This window comes from Eublepharis macularius, chromosome 15, assembly GCF_028583425.1.
Source record: "Eublepharis macularius isolate TG4126 chromosome 15, MPM_Emac_v1.0, whole genome shotgun sequence".
NCBI lineage: Eukaryota > Metazoa > Chordata > Lepidosauria > Squamata > Eublepharidae > Eublepharis > Eublepharis macularius.
Genome location: NC_072804.1, coordinates 29718367 through 29738818, shown reverse-complemented (window position 1 = coordinate 29738818; position 20452 = coordinate 29718367). Strand labels below are relative to the sequence as shown.

Sequence of the window (20452 nt, the reverse complement as noted above, 5' to 3'; positions counted from 1 at the left end):
AGATTGTAAGGTGGTGATAGCACAATATGCAGGGACATGTGGTTTCAGCCTCAGGATATCTCTCCGCACATGTCTTTGTATACCACTTATGGACTTCTAGCTGCCACCTTCTGATAGTCTCACTGCCCCACTTAAATTGGCCTGCTCAGCTCCTTCTAAAATCTGTTTTCTCTAGTGTAGGGTTGCCAACACCAGGTTGGGAAATTCCTGAAAATTTGGGGTAGAACTATGGGGAAAGTGGGGTTTGGGGAAAGGAGACCCCTCAACAGGGTATAATGCCATACAGTCCACCCTCCAAAGTTGCCATTTTCTCCAAGGCAACTGATCTCGAACCTCTGGAGATCAGTTGTAATTCTGGGAGATCTCTAGGCCCCATCTTGAGGTTGACAACCCAGTTCTAGTGGCTCCCATCTTTTGAAACAGCCTCCATGAGAAAGTGAAGAAGTACCATCTTGAGACATTTTCAGGAAGTACCATGCTAGGGCCTTTAATAGAGTTTAAACTTCAAGAATTTCTTAGTGGGGAGCAGGTGATATTTTATAGTATTTTGTATGTTTGTGATTTGTGGAATTGTAAGCAGGTATGTATGCACAGTGCGTTCCCTCTATTTCACATACTGCAGCTGCGGAGATATATTAGAAATTCTGTTTCCTTACTATATTTTTAACAACTGTCACACTGTAGAATTTTTTGCCTCTTAAAAAGCCAAGGAGGGCAATTGCACCATGAGCGAAGTCGGTGACACATCGCCTGGACTCAAGACTCTCGTAATGGATTGCTGCAAGATTGTGTCTCATCATCCATGTGAATGAGTTTGGCCAAAGGGGAATGGCGCCCTGGCCTGTGACAAAAACAGATGATGACAAAAGCAGGCTAATGTTCCTTAATGACTGTGGAGGTTTCTTCAATGGGCCCTAATGGTTAGGAAATGGTTCCCCAGAGGCTGTGTTCAGGCATCCCTCAGAGCTTAGAAGAGGTGACCCCCACCCCCTGCAACAAAGGTGTGTGTGTGTTTGTGTCGCTTTGTGTATAAAATGTGCAGTTTTGATTCTGGAAGAGAAACAGACAGGCAGAGACTTGCTATGAGTTGGCTCAAGTACTTCGTAGTGCAGGATTGCCCTAATTTAGAGCGCGCCCCCACCCCCCTCAGTTCCCATCCATGTTAGAATTTTTTATTTCAAGAACTGGCAGTAGGGTTGTCAACTCTGGTTTGGCAAATTCCTGGAGATTTGGGGGCGGAGCCTGGGCAGGGTGGAGTTGGGGAGGAAGCTCAGCGGGGATGTGATGCCATAGAGTCTGCCCTCCAAATAGGGTTGCCAGCTCCAGGATGGGAAATTCTATGAGATTTTGGGGATGGAGCCTAGAGAGGGCGGGGTTTGGGGAGGGAAGGGGCCTCAGCCCAGTATAATGCCATAGAGTTCACCATTCAAAGCAGCCATTTTCTCCAGGGGAACTGATCTCTGCCGGGAGATCCATTGTAATTCCAGGAGATCTCCAGCTGCTGCCTGGAGGCCTGCAACTCTACCTCCAAAGCAGCCGTTTTCTCCAAGGGAACCGATCTCTGTAGTCTGGAGATCCGTTGTAATTCCAAAAGACCTCCAGGCTCCACCTGAAAGATGGAAAATGGTAACTGTAGTTGGCAGACCTCTTAAGAGGCCCTCCATCCATTAAGCCCCCTTTCTCCTTGCCGTCTAGGGCTGGTTCATGCATGACCTCAGGAGTGTGAGAATTCTTTCTCCAGGAGCCTTCCTTCCCACACTGATAGTTAGATGCAGGGCTGGTTGACTTTCAGATGAAAAACAACTATGTCCTTGCCCCTACAAATGTGACTCCTGCACCCAAACATTATTGAAACAGCCAGCAGAGAAAGAAGCCGAAGGTTGCCAAGCTCTGGGTAGAGCCTGGAATTCTCCTGGAATTATAATTGCTTTCTAGACCATAAAGATCAGTTCTCCTGGTGAAAATGAAAATTTCCAAGGGTGGGTTCAGTAGTGTCACATACTTGCTGAGGTTGCTCCCAAAATCTCCACGAATCTGATGTCATAAGTCTTAAATTTCAATATTCATGTAATGACTAGTAACAAAGCCTGTTGTGGGGAAACAATACAGCGGGCTCTAGAAAGGGCAGGGCAGATGGGCCAGGCATTGCCCTCCCCAGCATCCCAATCCGGGTGGAGGGAGGGAAAGGCGGTTGGGCCGGGCATTGCCCCCTCCCCAGTGTCCCAATCGGGGCGAGAGGGCAGGGCAGCTGGGCCTGGCACTGCACCCTTCCCTGCACCCTGATCTGGGCGGAGGGAGGGCAGGGTGGCCAGGCCTGGCTTTGCCCCTCCAGCGCCCCTATGGGGGGCAGCTGCCCGGTTTGCCCCATTTGGGCCAAACCGGGCATTTGGAGTGCAGCCTCATGCACGTCTGCCACTGGCAGCTGCCCGGTTCGGCCCATTTGGGTCAAACCAAGGGCTGGATGTAGGATTGCCAGCTCCAGGTTGTGTAATTCCTGGAGATCTGGGGGCATAGAGCCTAGAGAAGTCAGGGTTTGGGGAGAGTAGGCCCCTCAACAGGCTATAATGCCATAGAGTCCACCATTCCAAGTAGCCATTTCCTCCAGGGCAACTGATCTCTGTGGTCTGGAGATCTATTGCAATTCTTAGAGATCTCCAGCCACCAGCTGGAGCTGGCAACCCTAAGCTGGAGCCGCGGGACCACTGCTGGAGGGAGGGGAGCAGCCAGGTGGCTTGAGGTGCAGGGAAGGTGGCGGGGGTTGGAGAGGGGAGACGGTTGCCGGGCGTGCTGGGCGTCTTGAGGTGCAGGGAAGGTGGCAGGGATTGGAGAGGGGAGACGGCTGCAGGGCACGGCAGGCGTCTGGAAGTTCAGGGAAGACAGCTGGGGTTGGAGAGAGGAGATTGCAGCAGGGTGCGCTGGGCGGCTGGAGGCGTGGTGGAGGTTGGAAAGGGGAGACAGCAGCAGGGTGCACCAGGCAGCTGAAGACGTGGGAACACAGTGGGGGTGAGGGGACTTGGCAGCTGGGTGCACTCCGGCTTGCCAGCTGCTGGGTTTGGCCCCTATAGGCCTATACGCATGGCTGGAGGGGGGAAGGGGAGCAGGCAGTGTGGCGAGTTGCTGCGCCGGTCTCCTGGGCATGTTTCCGAGGACTCGCCTCTTATCCCCGCTAGGGGAACACAAGAGAGCGCCTGCACAGTGGAATCGAAATGAGTCGTTGGAAACACGTTTACTGGATTATAGGATTTGGTAGCATTTTTTTAGCTTGTATCACTACATTTATATTTATTATTAATTAATTTACAAAATTTATACAGTGCTTCTTTGCCCCTCATCAGCACCACCAAAGGGGCCAATAATTTTTTTTATGATGTATTTTTAAAAAAATGTTTAAAAAACCATTAAACTCAAGCAAAAGCACACAATTTGGTAGTTTTTATTATGTGCATAAGCAATTCTGGCCAGTTCTTGTATTTGCAGTTACAACCTCCCATGCTCTACGGTTTGTGTGCACAAATACACTCCCCATGCATCCTTTCATGACATTAACAACTACAGTGTAGTGGTTAGACTGTCTGACTAGATTCTGAGAACCCCGTGACAAATTCTCACTCTGTCCTGAAGGTAGCTGCTTGTCTTTGGGCTAGCCACCCTCTCTCAGCCTAACCTACTTCACAGGGGTGTTGTAAGAATAAATTGAGGAAGGAAGAGCAAGAGAAAAATATACTATAGATAAGGCTGTTGATAGAGGAGACACAAAGTTTTGTGTAAACGTCCTGCAGGAAATTCTGCCGTGTACGAAGCTCTTGGTTGGCACTTTAAAGTATGTGTATGTCTGCTGTGAGGAAAAAATAATTAACAGAGGTATGTGGAAACTGCCCCTCCCCAGCTGTGACACAAATCAGCACATATAGCTCTCTCTGTAAGTAGCTTGCAGGACAGAGAGTGTGCTCTTTGTTAAATACATGTGGTTAGGATGAACGCAAGGAACCCAATTCAGACTTGACTGGATACTGCACATGCAGAGCCAAGGCCATGAATAAACTAAGGTTCCCCAGTGGGGTAAATAGGAGCTCCTTGGGACCATTTAAGGTTGGGGAAACAGTGCGGGAGTGGCGGAGTGAGGGAAAAGACTTGCGTCTCCTCTCCTCAGGCACTGTGGTCCGATCTGAATCGGACCTACACATGCCAAGTATCTGAAGAAGTGAGCTGTGGCTCACAAAAACTCATACCTTACCACAAATTTTGTTAGTCTTGTATCATCATCATCATCATCATCATCATCATCATCATCATCATCAATTACATTTCTAACTTGCCCTTCCCGCAAGCAGGCTCAGGGCGAAGTACAACAGTTATAAAAATATAATACAAATATTAAAACAATTCATAAAACAACAGTTCATCATAAAATCAACAGATAATAACTGTCCCAAGATGGGGTAGGTGCTACTGGACTCTCGCTCTTCTGCTACAGACAGACTAACACGGTTACCCATCTTGACATGCCTAGGAATTAACCTTCAGCCTGGAACTCCCTGCAGATGTCTGATAGGAAAGGGAGACAGGATCTGGGGAAGACATATAAACAGGGTAATATCAGAGTCAGAGCCAAACTACATGATACGAATGACACGTGAACGACACACGAATTAGACTTAGACATGTCTCCCCATTGCTTTCCTGTACACTCGCCAGCACAGCCAGACCACACTTGATCCCGTGTTCATGCTGGCATGGGTTTCTTCTGCGCTCCTCCAAGACACAGGAATGGTATCCCATCATGCACTGCCAGTTTGCGCATGCTTAAACTGTCCCCTGTAACCGTCCCCTGTCCCCTATTGCCTTTCTGTGCGGGAAAAGGGAAGCGGAAGCAAAACAGAATCACCACTCTGTAACAGCGACTTGATGATATGGTCTGCGGACACTCGTCAATGCAAATCGCTCTTTCACTGACACATGCGCAGAGCAGAGCCACGGACACAAGTTCATTGGGGGTAAAAGAGACATAGGAAGGTGAGGGGAAAAACTATAGACTCGCATAGACTTGTGTAATTCATCTCGTATAGTTCGGCTCTTGGTGTAGTGGTTAAGAGTGGTAGGACTCTAATCTGGAGAACTGGGTTTGATTCCCCACCCCTCCATCTGAAGCTAGTTGACTGACCTTGGGTCAGTCACAGCTCTTTCAGCCCCACCCACCTCACAGGGTGATTATTGTCAGGATAATAACTTAGTAAACCGCTCTGTGGGTGTTAAGTTGTCCTGAGGCAGTATATAAATCAAATGTTATTATTATATAATTAGGCCTTTATTTTCAAGACCATCTTTGTCATCCTCCTCTTTGCTCATTCCAATTTGTTGATGTCTTTAAGAGTGCAACACCTAGAACTGGACACGTTTGTCACCTGGTACCCTCTGTCTCCTCATACCCCAGCTCTGAGAGTGGTGGTATGACAGGGAGAGACAGAATGGTGAAGCAGTTTAAAGTGTTGGCCTAGGATCTGGGAGACCCAGGTTTGAATCCCCTCTCTGCCACAGAAACACCCTGGGTCAGTCGCACCCTCTCAGCCTAATCTATCACACAGTGTTATTGTAAGGATAAAATGGAGGAGAGGAGAATGATGTAAACTGCTTTAGATCCCCACTGGAGAGAAAAATAAATAAATGCACAATAGGTGTCTCCTTAGGGGTTTCCCAGTCCCATACCTCTCTGTCTTTAGTGTCATCAAACTCTGAGCGAAGAACCAAAACACTGGGTAGGTAAAAAGAGTGATGTTTCACTGGGTATTTTGACACTGGGTGGTAAGATCTTTAGCCAGTTTTAATAAAGGGAAGAAGAGTTTTATGCATTTTGTGTGTGTGTCTCTTCTTCTGATTTTATAGAGATTTTATGGTTTAATTTCATTACCTGTTTGGCCTAGGGTTGCCATCCTCCAGGTGGTAGCTGGAGATATCCTGGATTTTCAGTTGATCTCCAGGTAACAGAGACCAGTTCCCCTGGAGAAGATGGCTGCTCTGAAGGGTGAACTCTATGACATTCTACCCCACTGAGGTCCTTCCCCTCCCCAAACCCCACCATACCCTGGCTCCTCCCTCAAATATCTAGGAATTTCCCAACCTGGAGTTGGTAACTCTTTTTTTGCCCTTCTCAGACTTTACAGTTGTGCATATTGGGAGCCTCCCAGTTTTGCATATCTGGAACAGGTCCTCCTGATACAAGCGGTTGTTATGTGCATATTTACTAATGGGATACAGCCTGAGTATGCATGGACTCAAACTGGAAAATACATGGTTAGTTTGCGCATACCAGAGCTGTATGTGTATGGTAAATATGCACATTGTTCCTATTCAGACAACATGGCAACTGTGCCTATCTGGAAGATCTACACTCGGTTGCCCGGCTCCTGGTATGTGCCATTGCGAAGTCTGGAAAGGGCTTGGGAACCATTTTGAAAGCTTTGTCTGCATAGTGGTATAGAAGTTTCGTCAGATCAGTATTCACGTTCAGCACTGGGGACTTGCTACATTGCTGGGTCACATACTAAATGTGACTGGAAAATTGTGGATGACTTAATCTTGATATCGAAGCACACGGGTGCGAAATGGGATATTTTGAAGTTGGCAAGCCCGTTGCCACCTCCAGCCGGGAGTTTACAGTAAAAAATTTTGACTCACCGGCCAAATTGATTTATTCTTCACTGTGTGGTGTGAAATTTAGTTCTGTACTTCTGAACATAAAACTTCATTGTTGGATTGTGGTCCCTGTGATTTTTTTGGTTTACATTGCAGGGTCCAGCTTATTAACTGGAGTCGCTCCTGATATTATTCTTTCAGGCTCTGCATTCAGTAGATATAGCCAAATTCCTTTGTATGCTTTTTTTTTTAAAGCAGCATGCTTTTAATGCAAAGATTGTTTTTGTTTGATATCGCCATGTGCAGTGTGCAATAATAAATCAGACTGCTTGGTGGGAACAAAACCTTCCGATAGTGCTGTTAATTTCAGCCTGAGCTAGCACACCTAATGGGGCAAATTTTGTCAGCGTACTTTTTGTGAGGAGTTTTATCTTAAATAAAAATGCTGTAAAATATGCTGACTGTGTATTCAGAGGCAAAGCCATTCGTTCTCATGGGAGGGAGGCGCTCAGTCTGTGAAACGTTTCAGAGAAGAAAAGGAAATGCTTATTGCCTGTTTGTTTACGGTTTTTAGAAACTGGGTTGCAGTGCGTGTTATGCCTTGCAAGTGTGTTGTCACAATCCGTCCTCTGTTTTTGACATGTTCAGGATCCAAACTTGGTGCATAACGCTGCCTAAATTGTATATTACCCACTTCTTCCCAAAGCCCCAGGAAGGCATCCCTTAAGACTATAGTTGTTTGCATCTATAGCCAGTCCGGTGTAGTGGTTAAGAGTGGCAGGACTCTAATCTGGAGAACCAGGTTTGATTCCCCATTCCTCCGCTTGAAGCCAGCTGAGTGACCTTGCATCAGTCACAGCTTTTCCTGAGCTCTCTCAGCCCCACCTACCTCATAGGGTAATTGTTGTGGGGATAATAATGACATACTTTGTAAGCCACTCTGAGAGGGTGGTAAGTTGTTCTGATGGGTGGTATATAAATCAAATGTTTTTTTTAACCCGCCATTCTGTACAGGAGCTGAAAAGCCACAGGATCTTGGAATCCTCCATAACTTCAGGAGGACTTGAAGTTAGGAAGAACCTCAAGATGGACTGGCAGCTCTGGCTGTGGAAAATCCTGTAGATTTGAGGTCGATGCCTAGGGAGGGTGGCATTTGGGGAGGAGATGGCACAGAGTCTATCCTCTGAAGCTGTCATTTCCTCCAGGGGAGTTGGTCTCTAGTCTAAGGATTCAAGGAGGACCTCAGGCCCCTCCTGGAAATAGGCATCCCTAAAGATAAAGTTTCCAACCATCTGTCCTGTGGTGAGGAAACCTCAGTTGCTGAGCTACAGTCAGCCAATCAGAGAAGATTCATATCAAGGCAGCAGTAGTGGCCCCAGAGCCTGAATGATAGAAGCCTGGCTCTTTTGTAGACCCCCGGAAACTGCCCTATTTAAGGCCCTACAGGAAAAGGAGGAAATGCCAGGGAGGAGAGAAGGTAGGCAGAGGCATATCCTGGAATGCACACCACCCCCATCGTCCAGTGGAGCTTGTTGAGCAATAAATTCAGGATCAGCAAAAGGAAGGACCTCTTTACTCAATGAGTAATTAAACTGCCAGTGGGCATAGCGATGCCTTTGTGCACTAGTGGCATCTGACAGGGCATCTGACAGATTCATGGAGAGGTTCATCAGCAGTGACTAGCCAGAGAGACTGAAGGAACCTCCATATCCAGAGGCAGTCAACCTCTGAATGCCAGTGCTAGGAGGCAACACCGGGGGGTGGGGCTTCGGCCTCTATGCCCTGTTTGTTGGCCCTCCAAAGCAACTGGTGGGCTGCTGCGTGGAACAGGATGCTAAATTAGATGGACCACTGCTCTGATCCAGCGTGTTTTCTTCTAGGCTTTATGTTCTTGAGAGGGAACAGGATGCAGTTTTAACACTTCCCCTCATTCTGTCTGAGCTTTGGGTTGATGGCTCAGACCAGCCATGAGGCTTTGAATTCCCTCATTCTCCAAAAGGGGCTGGATACTTGTGGGTACCCACCCCTCTACTTAGCCCCAGCAAAGGGTCTGCAACATGTGGCACGCAAGCCATAGCTGGTGACCAAATGTGGTCTTATTTTTGGTGCAGAAAACACCCAGCCCTACTTATGACAAGACCCACAAAATGTCTTGGGAACACCGACTTCTGCACATTTTGCAGGGAGTTGCGCCGTTGCTGGTGTCCCCCACATATATAATATCCTTGCTTGGAAACTAATCCTTGATTGTTTTGTCATTCCAAGCTGAGTCTCCCAACAGTGCCTGCATACCTGCTTTTTTAATGGGCAGGTTCCCAGGAGATGAACAAAGCTGTAATAGAAAGCTCTGTTTTGCTTCGTGGCTTTCTTTCACCCTTGAACACGATGCGGTAATGCCTGGCTTGCTGATGTAGCAGCACTGTGTTTAGATCTGCTTCACCTGGTAGCTGAAATGCTTGAAATGATCTAACTAGCTATTTAGCTTGCTGCTACCTATCTAGCTATCAGGGTTGCCAACCTCCAGGCCTGGCATTCTCATGGAATTACAATTGATCTCCAGACTTCGAACATCTGTTTCCCTGGAGAAAATGGCAACTTTGAGGTCAGAATCAGTCGTATACTTTAGATTCCAGGTGAAATCCTTCCCCAAATTCCCCCTTCCTCAGGCTCTATCCCTAAACATCCAGGAATAACTCAGGGCAAAGTTGGCAACCCTTATCTATCTCTGTCTATCACTCTATCGCTTTGCCAAGGTTGTATGTATTTTATTGTAACGGTCCTTAGACCAGCTATACATAATAAAATCAAAGCATAAAACAAGATAAAATACATTGTTTAAAATTCATATACTTCAAATAAAATATCCAAACACATATCCTAATACATCAATATAGAGGTAAGCTTAATAAAATCCTGAATGAATTTTGTTTCACTGTATTCCCCTGATATAAAAGCGGTATTAGGCAGAAGTCTTTCAAACTTAATCAGGGTGAGGGGACTCCCTCGTGGCCATTCCAGTATTTGATGGTCTGTTTTGTTGCGCAATCACCTGGGCGCAAAACGTAGCTGTCGTCCTAGTGGCAGCTGGATTTTTGCCAGCCAATAGCTTTGCCAAGGATATGTTATCTGGTATCCCCTCCAATCCAGATAACAAGGGGAGAATTGTCAAGTCTCTAATCGTTTTCTGGAAGGGGCAGTGAAAAAACACGTGTTCCAGTGTTTCCACCTCTCCAAGAGGACACCCGCAAATCCTTTGAGCATACGGTAACTTCTTATATCTCCCTTCCATTAACTTTGCCAAGGTTCTGTCACACTGCAGCGTGACCAAGAACAGAATGCAGGTTGAGGATGCGGTCACTCTATCTGGCTGCTTTGCTGCTCTCAGTGAAGGGTGGTCATGTTGATGAACTCAGAACAGCAGCAGTAGACTGGGGAAAGCTTGCTGCAGCTACTGTTGAGGAGATGCTGGAGCAACCTGCCCGCTATGCCCTACCGGTATCAGATTTTGTTTGAGCTTTGCCAGCGGTCTGAACTGTGACACAGAATATGCCTCCCTCTCTGCCCCCGCTCCACCTTGCAAGGGAAGATCAGTAGCCATTGGCAATCGGTCATTCAGGCAGCCTTGTCCACCCTTACTGGTCTTTGCATTGGGCCTTCCCTGGAATCCCAGGAGAACAGCACTGGAGAAGCAGAAGGTGATCGGGTCCCATCTATGCCAGAAAGTCCATTAAAGCAGACCCTCTTATTCACAAATCAAGAGCAGGGAGGGAGCAAGCAGGAGAGGCCTGCAGCTAAAATGAGGCTTCTGTCTTTCGTTTGCAGGTTTGACTACCAGGAACTCCTGCACAACTCCACCTTCTGCATCATTCCCCGAGGGAGGCGCTTGGGATCCTTCCGGTTCCTGGAAGCATTGCAGGTACTGAAGGGTGTGTTTTTGTTAGGCCAAACTAGAGGCGCTGTTGGGTGATCCACAAAGTGGGGAGAGGAGATCTAGATCTGGACTGTGCAAAGGGGAGGGGTAACCCTCTCCATGCTGTTTCCACAATGTCTTTGCTCCCCCCTCCCAGCCCCACAGTATGCACATGAAGCTGCCCTATACTGAGCCAAGCTCTTGGTCTGACAAGGTCAGCCTTATCCACTCTGACTGGCAGCAGCTCCCCTGGGTCTCAGGTCTTTCGCCTAACCTCCTACCGAGCCTGTCAACTGATAATGCTGAGGATTCAACCCGAGCAGATGCTTTCCCAATGAGCCATGGCTCCTTCTGGCACCAAAGGGGTACTTGCAGAGGTTTTTCCTGTGGGGCAATTGAAAAACATGTAAGATATCCATTGAGGTATCTCCAGGGCTTTTTTTCTGGGAAAAGAGGTGGTGGAACTCGGTGGGTTGCCAGCACAGGGGGCAACTCTTGGCGGGAGGAAGTGCCCCTGGTACCACATGCGCATGCGCAAAGTGCGCACACGCTCCCAGGACCGCACAATGACGTCACTTTGGGTCAGCTGGAACAAAGGGGGAGTTCTTTAAAGTTTAAATAGCCCTTGGCGAAAATGATCACATGGCTGGTGGCCCCACCCCCTGATCTCCAGACAGAGGGGAGTTTAGATTGCCCTCCGCGCCGCTGCAGCGGTGCAGAGGGCAATCTAAACTCCCCTCTGTCTGGAGATCAGGGGGCGGGGCCACCAGCCATGTGATCATTTTCAAGAGGAGCCAGAACTCCGTTCCACTGCGTTCCAGCTGAAAAAAAGTCCTGGGATTTCCCAATGTCACATCCAAAACAGCCCATATAACTCTCCCTGTCTTCATTTTGCCCTCCCTGCAAGGTAGGTTAGTTTGAGAGTGAATGACTGGCCCAAGTTCACCATGGCAGAGTGGGGATTCAAACCTAGGTCACCAACATTCTAACACTGCACAGCGCCAGCTCTTAACACAGATATGATAGACATACCCTATCGTGGCTAGTTTGAGGAGTGCTGTTGGCCCATTTTCCACTGCTGCTTCTCTTTAGCTGGCAGCAAGGGCCTGCTGAAGAGCTCACATGCATGGCAAAAGCAGCCATAATAGCACTGGAAATTTTGGAAGCAGTACAAAGTTATCCACAGCCTTTACACAACCCAATATCTCCCTTTCCGTTTGACTGGTGTGGCTGTCTTTGCTGTGGCTCTGTCATCTCTCCCACCCACCCCCCTTCTGTCTGTCATTGATCCAGGCTGCCTGCATCCCAGTGCTGCTCAGCAATGGCTGGGAGCTGCCGTTCTCGGAGGTGATCGACTGGAGTAAATCGGCCATTGTAGGGGACGAGAGGCTCCTTCTGCAGGTAACAATGCCCACACTGTGTGTGTAATGAGGGCACGCCAGGGTTTAGCTGGCTTGGTACAAGATGGCATTGCATGACCAGTCCTCAGTAGAAAGTTGGCCTATTCATGGGGAGTACTGTAGATTTACTGTATAGCCAGCATCCCTGTGATCTCATCCCAGCCCCGGGAAGAACCATTCTTTGATAGTGGGTTGTATATGAAAAGGCAGCGGGAAACATGGTGCAAACAACCATTCCCAGTCCGCTGAGGTTGTGTTCACAGGAGCAGTTATTTCTGTCCAAGTAGCCCATGATGTGTTTTAACTTCTGCTCTGGTCCCTTTTAAGGAAGTTGCTTAAGAAAAGATGGCTCCGTTACAGGAGATTTTTTGTAAAGGAGCCGCAATAACTCTAGGGATAGAATCCTGTGTCAAGACATTCCATTTCCCTCTTCGTTATTTTTGTTAGGGTAGCTCAAGATTTAATAGGAAGCAGAGAAAGGAGATAGGGTGATGAATTTAATTGCGGCAGCTGGATTAATCATTTTGAGGAACCTGGAAATCCTGAAACCATTTGTCAGTTGATGAAGGATAGAGTTGGGTATCTTAGAAAGAAGCAGGGCTTTTTTTCAGCGGGAACGCAGTGGAACAGAGTTCCGGCACCTCTTAGAAATGGTCACATGGCTGGTGGCCCCGCCCCCTGATCTCCAGACAGAGGGGAGTTTAGATTGCCCTCTACGCTGCCGAGTTGCTCTTGTGGAGATGCCGAGCAGCAGCGCAGAGGGCAATCTAAACCCCCCTCTGTCTGGAGATCAGGGGGTGGGGCCACCAGCCATGTGACCATTTTCACTGAGGACAATTTAAACTTTAAAAAACTCCCTCCTTGTTCCAGCTGACCCAAAGTGACGTCATTGTGTGGTCTTGAGTTCCACCACTGAGTTCCACCACCTCTTTCCCCAGAAAAAAAGCCCTGGAAAGAAGGGGAAACAAATGTCGAGGTGGGTGGGTAGCAAAATACCAGAATTGAAGAACATAATACAGATGACAAACCGGATTTTCTATTAGCCTTGGAGTCTATCTAGTGCAATATTGAAGGCAGATGTGATATCTGCAGTTTGATATTTGCAATATCATGATGAGTTGCTCTTGTGGAGATGTCAGATGTTATCGGTGGTTTCAGTGCCTCTCATGGACTGTTAAAGTTTAAAACAGAGGTCCTAATCTTCTACAGACACGCTGTGACAATAAATAAATACTCGCTTGATTCCTAACATCTGTAAGATCCTTCATTAAGAGTACAATCCTAAACAAAGTTACACCCTTCTAATCCTCGGTGGGTTTATGAATTTGGAAGGGTGTGACTCTGTGTAGGATTGTACTGTAAATTTATTTCCAAAAGCCCACCCAAACTCCAGTATCCTATCATATAATCCAGTCTCCTATTCATAGCTGATTGTTTGGTTAGAGGTCGGGAACAGGGTTGTCACTGTGACTCACCAAGTCCAAAAACCAGGTTAGGGTCTTCAGAGGGAAGGCTAGATTCAGGGATGAATATTACTTAAATTTCTTGTTGATGCCCTCTCTCTCAGAGGGCGCAAAGCAAAAAATGAGTGGAATCATGTTGGCCATTTTCTTACTGATACTCCATAGTAGATTTTCACCCTTGATTAGATACGTCCCACTTCTGCTTAGTTTCAGTACTTAATACAGGGATGGTCTCTTTCTTCTGCATTCATGCTGATACTTTTACATTATTTGTTTAATTAATTCACTTAACCCTCCTTTCTCCCCAGTGGGGACCTAAAGCATCTTATGTCATTACCCTCTCCTCCATTTTTTCATCACAACAACCCTGCGATGTAGGTTAGGCTGAGAGAATGACTGTGTGGCCCAAGGTCACCCAGCAAGCTTCCATGGCAGAGTAGGGATTCGAACCCGGGTCTACCAGATCCTAGTCTAACATCCTAACTACTACATCTTACAGTCTTTTTAAATCAAAAAATGCTGTAAGATTTTTCCAATTAACTCTAGTTATTGACGCAGGTTGCACCTTGAATTATTCATCCCTGATTTGGGTTCTTACTTTCAAGTTTTGTTTCTTCCAGTTTCAGTGCATTCACAAGGAAAAGTCAAGGGATGGGCCACACTGGCCTCTCTCTGCCTTATCAGCTCTTGGCTATTGTCCATCAGACATGCAAGCTCCTGGCTGCTGTTAACTCGATTTTCTTCCTGCTGACCTTCAGCCATTTGCCTCCAAAGTTGAGGCCACCAACTACCTGCATACTGACGTGGCATCAGACTCAAGCTGAACTTACAGGAATTCAGCAGCAGGAACAATAAAAAGCTTCACTATCCTAAAATCAGGGACATTCATTTGGCTGAATATTCATTCCTTGCCTTAGTTTAAAAATCACAAAAGAATCCATGGTTTAAAAGCTGAAAAATTGCTCCGGGGAGGGGCAAAGATGGCCTTATGACATCATAGGTGCTGCCCAGTCAATGCTGTGCATCACCATCTTCTGCTACACAGAGGCAGAACCGGTTTGTCTTTGATCTTGAAAAGAAAATTGCACATTTGGTCTGTGGTCTGTGCACATCCAAAGCAACATCAATGCTTAAACTGTATACATCTGTTCATACATTTCATTTTGTAAGCTAGGTTTTATAATTTTACAGTTTTTAAAATAAAAGCTTGGATTCTCTGAATGCCAAATGATATATTTACCACATATGTAATCATCTGGCTGAGAGGTAAAATATGCACAATTTTGATTGTGGTCGGGACTGTGTTTATGCCATGATTCTGTGCAAGCACAGAAAAACCACTGATTATTTACTGAGTGCACAATTCAGCTTTCTGTGATTTTTTAAAATTAAGCAAACATCTTGTTTTTATGGTTGCAAAGATATTCTTGAAAGGATGTAGTCAGTGTCTGGTGAAATCCTTTTAGGTGGGTAGCTGTGTTCAGGGTTTTTTTTCCTGGGAAAAGAGGTGGTGGAACTCTCAAGAGGGAAATGATGAAAAAACATATGGGATTCTTTGAAATTGTATTATTTTCAAGCACTATTTTCAAGAGTTGAATAAAAGCTCTGGCTGTGTTGATCTGTAGTAGAACTGTAGGATTTGAGTCCAGTGGTACCTCAGAGACCAACAAGGTTTTCAGGGTGTAAGCTTCCAAGAGTCAGAGCTCTCCGATGTCTGAAGAAGAGAGCTCTGACTCTCGAAAGCTTCCACCCTGAAAATCTTGTTGGTCTCTAAGGTGCCATTGGGCCCAAATTCTACTGGTAATGTCCTGGAACCCAGAGGAGTTGGAAAATGAAGCTTCCATCCCCTGTGCAACTTGTTGATCTTCTTTGTGATACAATGAATAAGTAATTGGGGGGGGGGCTTGGCCTAGATAGGCCAGGTAAGCCTGATCTCATCAAATTTCAAAAGCTAAGCAAGGTTGGCCTTGGTTAGTAATTGGATGGGAGACCTCCAGTGAAGACCAGGGCTGCATAGGCAGCCAATGGCAACCCACCTCTGTTAGTCTCTTGCCATGAAAATGCCATGAAAACTCCACTAGGGAGTTGCCATAAGTCAGCTCTTACTTGAGGGCACTCAATTGGGTATGGATCAGTGGCTGAGCATCTGCTTGGCATACAGAAGGTCCCCGGTTCAATCCCCAGCATCTCTAGTTAAAAGGATCGGGTAATAAATGATGTGAAGGACTTCCACATGAGATCTTGGGGAGCTACTGCCAGCTGGAATAGACAATACTGACCTTGATAGACCAGTGGTCTGTTTCGGTGGAAGGCACTTCGTATGCTCATTGAATCCTGGGAGACATATCCAGGATGTCTAATTCTAGAAGCACAATAGACAGTAATTCCCTGGTCGTAGAGGTGGGAAGCACTGTCTTTGGAGAAGCACGTTTTATCAATTTGTGTCTGTAAGAGCTCTCACAGTCAGGAAGGGAGGACTAGAGGGAACTGGAAGTTGCAAGTTAGGAAAGAGCACACCATTTTGTTCATTAAAGCTGTGTCAGCGATTAGCTTCAGATGTCTGCAGATATTCCCAAGGGACAGCGTAAATTGATTGTATCGCTTTGGCCTCTGGCCTGGGAAAATAGATGGTGCAAAAAAAATATATTACAGCTCTTGCTTTTTCAGTATAAGAATCCTACAAATTCAGTTTTTACACATTGTCTGAATCACAACTTGCTCAGTTGCCCCTAACTTGTGAGGGCCCCCTGCCCTTCATTTTAGAGTCAAAATGTCTTGCTGGTTCTGTAGGTCAAAAGGCAGTTTGATTGCTCTTTCTCACGTCTTCCAGATCCCGTCCACTGTCCGATGTCTCCACAGTGACAAGATCTTGGCCTTCCAGCAACAAACCCAGTTCCTGTGGGAAGCGTATTTCTCTTCTGTGGAAAAGATTGTGCAAACCACGCTTGAGGTAAATCACAAAAGAGCCTGGGAATGTGCTTCTGCCAGAGGCACTCAATCTGTTCAGCGTTTTGTCAACCATGAAATGTTTGGTTGCTGCCAGTTACCAGTGAGGACAACGGGGGCACATCTTGTTAGCAACTTGGGAAGATTCTCCCCCTAGTATGGTTGCTGGCCTGACAAGCAAGTAAAGGGGTGTCACTGTGGGCCATAGGACCCAGAGAATGGTCAGGAAGGAGGATTTCTTCCCTTAAAAAAGGACAAAAATGTTATTGACTAAGAGATTCCTTGTGATTGTACAGTATCAGATGGGGAGGTCAACATACAAACCCCCACGCAGCCATGAAGTTCATTGCATGACTTCGGGCCAGTCACTGTCTCTCAGCCTAGCCTACCTTATCAAATTGTTGTGAGGATAAAAATGGAGGAGGGGAGAATCGTGGACTGCCCATCCCACAGAGCTCCTTGGAAGATTAGTAGGATATAAACATGACTGATTTATTAATTAAAATACTCATCTCCTGCCTTTCTGCTAATAAGGGGATTCGGTGACTAACAAGAGGCAAATCAGGACACAGCGTATCCAGGACCCAACCCTGCAGCACGTTTCCCCCACCGTTTCTGTAAAGTTTTGTGTTGTAAGCCAGTTTGGTGTAGTGGTTAAGAGCGGCAGGACTCTAATCTGGAGAACTGGGTTGAGTCCTCGCTCCTCCGCCTGAAGCCAGCTGGGTGACTTTGGGTCAGTCGCAGCTCTCTCAGAGCTCTCTCAGCCCCATCCACCTCACAGGGTGATTGTCGTGAGGATAATAGTAACACACTTTGTAAACCACTCTGCGTGGGCTTTAAGTTGTCCTGAAGGGCGGTATATAAATCAAATGTTGTTGTTATTATTATAAGCCTTCTTCCCTGGAGAGGCAGCTTAGGAATTCTCCAAATAAATAAATGGTCAATAAAGAAGGGCACTTTCTGTCCAGGGCACAGTTCTTACAGTGACCCCAACAGCTCCTCCTTTTTCTTTAGTGCTGGAGGACTGGATATGGATGGGTTGGTGTGTCGCACAAAGTAGCCAGGATAGCTGGGCTGCTTGGCCAGCATGGTTAGATTAAAGAAGTGGAACGTGCGAGGAGGGAACTTGCTACCCTCTAGCCGACCCATATCATCCCAGGTGAGGAAGGATTTCTGGCCCCAGAGCACGTGCTGCTCCCAGAATCTAGTCTGGGGGACTGCCTGTCCTCACACTTCATGCCAGTCACGTGGACAGACTCCTTATAGGCACCTTGCAGTGTGCAAGCACATTTAGAAATGTAATAAAGAATAAGAATAAGAATAAGAATAAGAATAAGAATAAGAATAAGAATAAGAATAAGAATAAGAATAAGAATAAGAATAAGAATAAGAATAAATAAGGGGTACCTTATGCAAAATTATATAGATCTAGCCCACTACAGCTTTCCTAAGTTTCAGAGGTTCTCCAGGATCCTAGGATGGGGTTGCCAACTCCAGGTTAGGAAATTCCAAGAGATGTGGGGTGGAGCCTGGGCAAGGTGGGGTTTGGGGAGGGGAGGGATCTCTCTGGGGTCCATCCTCTAAAGCAGCCATTTTCTCCAGGGAAACTGATTGCGGTCACCTGAAGGTCAGCTGTAATTCCAGGAGATCTCCAGGCTCCACCTGGAGGTTGGCAATCCTATCCATGGAAGAGCCTTGTTTCCTGAGAATCTGGGACTTCCTGTATCCTAAATGTGTGTGGTACCACAGGCGCAATGTTAGAACAAAAACACGCACCTTCAAACCACAGTCATTACTGCGAAGACCTCTCAGCTGCAGGTCAAAACATAAGACTTTGGGTTCCCTTCTGCTTGCATTCTGCCTCCCGGTGCTGTCAGTCAATAACATAGTCATAGCATATTTAACTCCATGGACTATTGCCATGAGAAAATGAATTACACAGTTAAGGGAGCCATCGTGGTGTAGTAGCTAGAGTGTTACACTAGGATCCAGGAGTCTCAGGCTGGAATCCCCCCTCTGCTGCGCAAGCTCACTGGGTGACCTTGGGCCACTTGCTCTCTCTCAGCCTAACCTTCTCTTTTCCTCAATGGGGGCCCAAAGGGGCTTACATCATTGTCCTCTCCTCCGTTTGAGCCTCACAACAACCCTGCGAGGTAGGTTAGACAGAGAGTGTGACTGCCCCAAGATCATCCAGCAAGTTTGTGAACCCCACCCGGTATGCTGCCTGCAAATCCTTTTGCTTCTTTGACACCAAATAGGACTCTTCCTTCATTAATTCCTTTGGTTTTATTTAAAGAGCCATCTAAGCTAGTGACTCTCACCTTTCCATTAAACTGGAAGTGTATAAGAAAAAGTGTCTCTAAGGGCAGTGGCTTCAAATGAGCATAAAAGAGCTGCGCAGCTTTGTATTGTTTAGTGTCTGCAGCAAACCCAAAAGCGGTCCCTGGAAATGATACCTTGATTAAGAAGTGACAGCTTCCAGTGGTAGTCTTTGTGTCCTGCTGCAAAGGTGGCTGAACCCAGCTCTTTAAGATCTCTGTTGCATGGTCAGACACAAGCAAAAGCCTGGTGGGTTGGACGAAGGTCTGTCTAGTCCTTCATTGTGTTTCCGACAAGGCTCAGCTGGGTGCTTCTAGGAAGCCCTTAAGCAGGGCAGGAAGGCAACAGCTCTCCCCTGTCGCAAGTTTCATCTCCAGTTCAGGGGTACACTGCTTCTGAACATGGATGTTCCATTTAGCTATCACCACGGCTCATTTTGAGGGGGAACGCGCAGGAATGCAGTTCCGGTAGTTCACTAAAGAAGTCACGTCAGGTGGCCCCGCCCACCTGATTTTTGGCCATTTGGGGCCTGTTTTGGTCTGGATTGGGCCCAAAATGGCCTGGATAGGGCCTAAAACAGCCAGGATTTGTCCCAAAATGGCCAGGATTGGGCCTCTGACGGGTGGTGGATCACTCTCCCACTCTGCAGCAGCCCAATTCTGACCATTTTGGGCCCCTTTTCAGCCATTTTCAGCCCCTTTTTGCCGTTTTGGGCCCAATTTCGGCCCTGAATGTCCAGGATTGGGTCCAAAACAGCCGGGATAGGTGGGGTCAGGGGGTGTGGCATATGCAAATCAGTTATGCTAATGACTCACTTCCGGCGATGGCAAGGGGTGTGGCATACACCAATGAATTATGCTAATAAGTTATGCTAATGAGTTCCTGCAGCTCTTTTTCTACGAAATGTCCCCTGGCTATCACAGTTATGGTGTGTTGATAGATCTAAATGAGATAACTTTCCATTGTTTGCTTCCTCTTCTCTTTTCCATTTTATCATCTCAGCAGCCCTGTGAGGAAGGCTAGGCTAAATGAGGGTAACTGACACAAGGTCACCCAGTGCGCTTCAATGGCAGAGGGAGGATTTGAACTCTGCTCTCCCAGATCCTAGTCTGACACTTTAACCACTAGGCCACATGGACAGGGAGCAGCAACTGAATGAAATAGCAGAGAAATCTGTGGCCAGAGTCCCCCCCCCCCCGAGTTCCTGTATTCTTCTTTTCATATGTTAAAAGCAAGTTGGTGGAGGTGGGGCTCAATCAGATATGAGCCTTTTTACTGGGGAAGGACAGGTTAACCTTTTCCCCTGTACCATATTCCCAGTTTAAATGTGTTTGGGTTTAAATAGATCTTTAAAATTTATATTTTTGTATTTGGTATTTTGTATGGAAACTACCTTGAGCCTTTTGGAAAAGCCGATCTACAGATGTTTTTAAGAAGTAAATAATACATATTTATTTACTTACTTCATTTACACCCTGCCTCTTTCCCCAATAAAGACCCGAAAGCAGCTTATATTGATCTCCTCCATTTTATCCACACAACAACCCTGTGAAGTAGTTAGGCTGAGTGTGCATGACTGGCCCAAGGTCATCCAGCAGGCTTCCATAGCAGAGCAGGGATTTGAACCTGGGTCTGGCAGATCCTAGTATGACACTTTAACTGCTTGTAGATGGATGGATGGATTTGCCTCATAAGGCAGTTAACAGCATGCGGTTAATATGGGAAAGCAGCTGAGGAGAGGACAGAGCCCTTCCCCCCTTCAGCCTTGATTCAGTTCTCCTCAC

General features: G+C 46.8%; 1 protein-coding gene across 2 annotated transcripts in view; it reads left to right on the top strand.

The window, feature by feature from the left end:
• EXTL1 (exostosin like glycosyltransferase 1) overlaps positions 1-20452 on the top strand; it is an 80910-nt gene that overhangs the window by 43413 nt on the left and 17045 nt on the right. The window contains exons 2-4 of one of the 2 annotated variants that reach the window (XM_054999249.1): positions 10453-10546; positions 11834-11941; positions 16234-16353. In XM_054999249.1, coding sequence (XP_054855224.1) covers positions 10453-10546; positions 11834-11941; positions 16234-16353 — 322 coding nt within the window. The remainder of the gene's footprint in view (positions 1-10452; positions 10547-11833; positions 11942-16233; positions 16354-20452) is intronic. The other variant, XM_054999250.1, reaches the window with a different exon arrangement.